The sequence below is a fragment of the Plasmodium cynomolgi genome, chromosome 8 (genome assembly GCF_000321355.1).
Source record: "Plasmodium cynomolgi strain B DNA, chromosome 8, whole genome shotgun sequence".
Taxonomy (NCBI): domain Eukaryota; phylum Apicomplexa; class Aconoidasida; order Haemosporida; family Plasmodiidae; genus Plasmodium; species Plasmodium cynomolgi.
The window spans coordinates 107,848-113,091 of NC_020401.1; the positions used below are offsets into that span (position 1 = coordinate 107,848).

General features: G+C 35.1%; 1 protein-coding gene across 1 annotated transcript; it reads right to left on the reverse strand.

Annotated features, from left to right (window-relative positions):
* Nucleotides 1-417: 417 nt before the first annotated feature.
* On the reverse strand, nt 418-2,398 carry PCYB_081140 (Pv-fam-h protein; the record flags this gene model as incomplete). Its single annotated transcript, XM_004221852.1, has 3 exons — nt 418-525; nt 2,089-2,215; nt 2,373-2,398. Coding segments are annotated over 3 exons (258 nt in total), but the record flags the coding sequence as incomplete, so codon positions are not given.
* Nucleotides 2,399-5,244: the final 2,846 nt, after the last annotated feature.

Below are 5,244 nucleotides of genomic sequence, written 5' to 3' on the forward strand. Positions count from 1 at the left end.
ATAATTATAACGCTTGGGCTGAACATGTCATATTTTAAAAAATCTTCAGAATGTACGACTGCCATATTATTGAGCTTATCTCAATGTAGGAAGGAATGTGCCATCCAGGTGCCAAACAAGTTCTGTCTGAGCACTCATCATCTAAATGGAGCCAACCTTCGTCTCGCAACTTTTAATGTGAAAATATAGTCATCAAGTCATACTCATAATTCCTAATTCATAAAAACGTGCACAGATTTGTCCAACATGTTAACAGTCTGCATTTCCACTGATATGGTTATATATGCATGGTACATATAAGAACTTTATATACATATATTATGTATGTATCTTCTTCTTCTTCTTCTTCTACCCTATTCGGTGGAAGGAAAAAACTGTGTGCCCCAAAAAAATCGCTCATCATCATCATCATCATCTATTTACGCAGCTTACTAAAGATGCTGCTTAATTCCCTAAATAAATTCAGCCCTATAATAAACATCATGGTATATACGAAATATTTAATCTTATAGTAAGCAAGTCCAACTAGTAAAGTTGCATTTATAGAGAATCTAGCATCGATACCAAAAAATTTTAATTTATTAACAAAACTTGCTAGTGCGCTAGTTTCTTCTTTTTTTGCTAATTGTGGACCAAATAACAAATCCAGATTAGGCATACCTGGAATGCCAATGTTTGCGAAGGGTTGAAAATTTGCCTCTTCTTTGGGGGGTGGCATTTGGGGCATTTGCCTCATTTGCGGCTTCTGTGGCGGGGGTTTTGGTAATGGAGGTGGCTGCTTTATATCCTCAATTTGTTCCACTGCATCCTCAAATACTTCATTTTGTTCTTCTAAAGCATCTACAAATACTTCATCTTTATCCTCGGACTCATTAGCATCTACTTCACTGTTTTTTTTTACCTTTACTTCCTCCACAACTACTTGTTTTTTCTTTTCCTTTTTCTTTCCCCCTACAGTAGCTTCTTCATTCTTCTCTTCCTTTACTTCCTCAACCACCACTCTGCCTCCCTGAGCCAAATTATTACCATTTTGTTCACCACCCTGCTTGTTGTTATCCTTGTTTGCCTCAACTCCACGAAGATTTCCTGGAACTCCATTTGCTCCCTTTTGAATTTCTCCCAATAAGTTTGCATTCTTTTGTAACTCTTCTAAGAAGTTTAAATTTGGGATACATGGTTGCCCATTTCCGCATGCACCTGGTTTTGGTGGCCCGAAAAGCTTCGCCAAATCTGCTAATGGAGGCAATGGTCCTGGCATTCCTGAACATGGCCCCGGCTGTGGTTCTCCATTAGGTCCAGCATTTGGTGGCCCGAAAAGCTTCGCAAAATCTGCGAATGGAGGCAATGGTCCTGGCATTCCTGAACTTGGGCCTGGCTTCTCACCATCATCTATTCTTGAACTTGGTCCTGGCTTCTCACCATCATCTATTCTTGAACTTGGGCCTGGCTTCTCACCATCATCTTCCTTCGAACTGGAGTCTTTTTTCTCACCATCATCTTCCTTCGAACTGGAGTCTTTTTTCTCATCATCATCTTCCTTTGAACTTGTACCAGGTTGAGGTTCTAAATCAAAGCTTGCGCTAGTTCCTGGTTGGGGCTCTGCATCAAAGCTTGCGCTAGTTCCTGGTTGGGGCTCTGCATCAAAGCTTGCGCTAGTTCCTGGTTGGGGCTCTGCATCAAAACTGGCGCTAGTTCCTGGTTGGGGCTCTGCGTCTAAGGTAGCACTTATGCCAGGTTGGGTAGGCAAGGACATGTTTGGGGGAAGTGGAGCGAATGGACCAAACTTGTTCGGATCTTTTTGAAATTCCTCAAGCATATTGGGTGGGGGTGGGAACTTTTCCAGCACATTTGGTGGGAGATTAAGCTGTTCCAACATACCAGGGGGTGGTGGAAACTGTTCGAGCAAATTGGGTGGAATTTGAATCCCACCAGGCATATTTGGATTTGGTGCAAATTGTTGGAACATTTCTGGATTCTGTTGAACCTGTCGTTCTAAAGCAGATAAATCTAAATTTTTAAAATATGAATGCATAATATCTTTAATTTGGTTTTGTTCCTGGTCTGCTAATCCCATTTTATCTAAAAAACTATCTTTGAATGTGCTAAACACGGTGTCGAATTCTATTTTGGGTTGCTCTGATAACAATCTACCATTTCTTAAGGTCACTGATTTTCCCAAGTTTTGCGCGCCATTTGCGCCCTCGTAGTGTCCATCCTGAGCAGAAGCAAAGCGGGTTCAATAGAGTAAGAAAACATGCACCTACTACCCATTCACGTATCTAATATGCATACGTATATGCGCCACATGGGGGGTCACATCATCGTAACGCTTATGTGTGGCTGCTGCTTAGCTCTGCTTCTAAAAAACTTACATTGTTGGAACTTTTTGCTATCCATACTAAGAAGGTAAATAAAGAAATTTTTAAAATGGGGCTAAGAGCAGTTTTTTTTCCTTTGTATATTTTTTTTTTGCTTTTCCCATATCTGTAGCTGATGTAAAAAAATCGAGCTAAAAAGGTAACGCAAATGAGGAGTAAATCAAGTAAGTAATGTAATATATCTATATATACGCTGTCAAGTGTACAAAATTTATATGTTCATATATATATATATATATGTATATATATTTATTTATATACGTAATAGTATACCTTAGAATATAAGTACAATAAAAAAATTACACGGTTTTTTTTAACCCTATTATTATATTTTCTAATGCCTTCACGTTTTCTATACAACGTAAGTATAGCAGCCTCTTTAATTACGATTCGTAAATATGGTAACAACAAATCTATAATTAAAGAACGCTTTTGCAATCATGAAATGGCTACTAAAAAGCTATTAAACATGCGAAATGAACTTATAGAAAATGTACTTAACTAATAAATTATATGTATGTATATATATATACATATAATTTTTTTTCTTGATTTCTCGCATAAGTCAATTCTTAAAAAAAAAAATATAATGCTGTTGAAAGTCTTTAATATAAATTTATACGTAGAAAAACATGAACATTTTTTTATTTAAAAAAATAAAAATTATTTAATTTTAGAGTCAGTCATAAAATAGGATGAACTGCAAGAAGATATATTTTTTTGTTAATAATTCAATTCCATTACTGCGTTGCAAAAAATGTATGCGATGCGGAATATCTTTTATTTAATTAATTTGTAAGAGGCAAATATGGATAACCACAAATTAATAAAAATTTATATGCGTAGCCCACTATATTACAGATCGGTTTTTGTTCATAATATTAATAAAATGGTAGGGACAATAAATAAAGCGAAAAAAGCACAAATAAAATCAATGGCACAGTATATCTGCGAAGCACCAATTTGTAGGTACCGTGCGTCATTATACAAAAGTAAAAGATAATTGCTTTTTACAAGCTTAAACAAAATTGTCCCTAGAGAATGGTAAAAATAAATGTCGCTTCCTCATTAGATATTATTTTAATAAATCTTGTTGTACATTACGAATTACTTTTTTTTTTTTTTTACGACCCCGCGGATCGGTGTCAGAAAAAAGGAGCCGTTTTTTTTTTGCGGGGTCTCCCAAAAGAACAAATGCGCAGCGCTGGTTAAAAGGTTATATATATACCTTCAAGCAACACATAGTATATAATAATACTGCATTGCATAATTCCATATACGTAACGGCCATATATAATAAATAGATTATGCCACTATCGCTTCAACAACAAGCAAAGGAATGATACGAGTTTTACGCCCCGCATATAATGCTGCTATTATATTGCATTATGTTGTACTGTATTATATTACCTATAAATAATTTCTCTTACTTGTATTTTTACTTATAAAACTCGTTCCCGCTCTCCTGTTGCATTTTAACGAAGTTAACATACAGTCCATTTTTAAAGAGTGATAAAAAAAAAAAAAAAGCAACAAAAAGAGGAGGCGGCGCCCCTCAAAAAAAAATAAGAAAAACATACGTGCCTATTTTTATTTAAAAAATGTACATGCAAAAAATAGTACAAGTATTTTTGTATACCTTTTTTGTTGGTACCATCTTTTTAGATCATATTCTTTTTCATATCTGAATCGATACCCCCCAAAATGCATAAAGCCCAAAACGGGCTCTTTATGCTACCCCACCAAGGACAAAATTTTGCGCCTTTTGCCATAAGCACGAACAGGGGAAAAGGGGCAGAAAAGCTTAAAAATATGTCATTAAATTACATTATAAAAAAAAGGCACTAACAAAAAATATGGCAAACCTCATCTTTTCATATGCCTAGTTACGAAAAAGTAAATATGAGGCACCACGCATGTGCTCATTTAATGCTTAAAAGAATATATGTAATCTTTATAAAAAATTACCCCTAGCCCATTATTGTTGCTATTTAAAAGTGCTATACAATGAGAAGGAGACTAACCATCGATTCTCGATTGATCATCTCTAAGGTCTCGGACAAAATGATATAGCATCTTTTATTATGAGGAATATGTACTAAAAGATGTTTTATTCAACCAAAATTTTATGCACATAAAAAGGAAGATTCCTAATTTAAGGGGTAACAATATGTTACTTTAATTCTTGGCGTGATCAAAAAAACGATGCATTTTCTATAAACAGCCTTTACTATAGTAGCGTAGTAATTTAATTAAAGCAACTTTGCCAGCATATTTATCATGTGCTTACTCCTAGATGGGCTTCACAAAATTGGCCAACTTGTGCAAAGCTCAATTATTCCCTTATCACATGGGAGAATATCAGTGCGCATAGTAATATTGTAAATATTTACATGTGTGCGCATTTTTTATACATTCGCATTACACTTAAATAAAAAAGGCGAAGTTTAATGGGGCCTTTTTCCTAAGAAAAAGCCCCACTTTTTCCACCCTAACTCTCTTCACAAGATAGTAGATCTATTTTTTATCAAGCTTAGACATGAGTGCGAAAAAGGATGAAAGCATGGGTTACTCATATGGGAATAAGCTCCTTATTAAACAATTAGGCAAACACGTCGTATACTTATTTATATATAAACCTATTTGTGTGATTAATGAGCACCTCTTGTGACTTTTTTTATTTGGCCTGAACCCCCTTGTTCGGCAAAATAAATTATAAAGATAATTTTTTTTTTTTTTTCAAGTGTGTCATACAACCCCAGTTTGAGCACAAGGTGAACATTTTCTAAATGCTCTCACCCTCCTGCCATGTATAATGCGTAAGTAAGCTAGTCCAAATTCATTATAATCAATAAAGGAGAAAAAA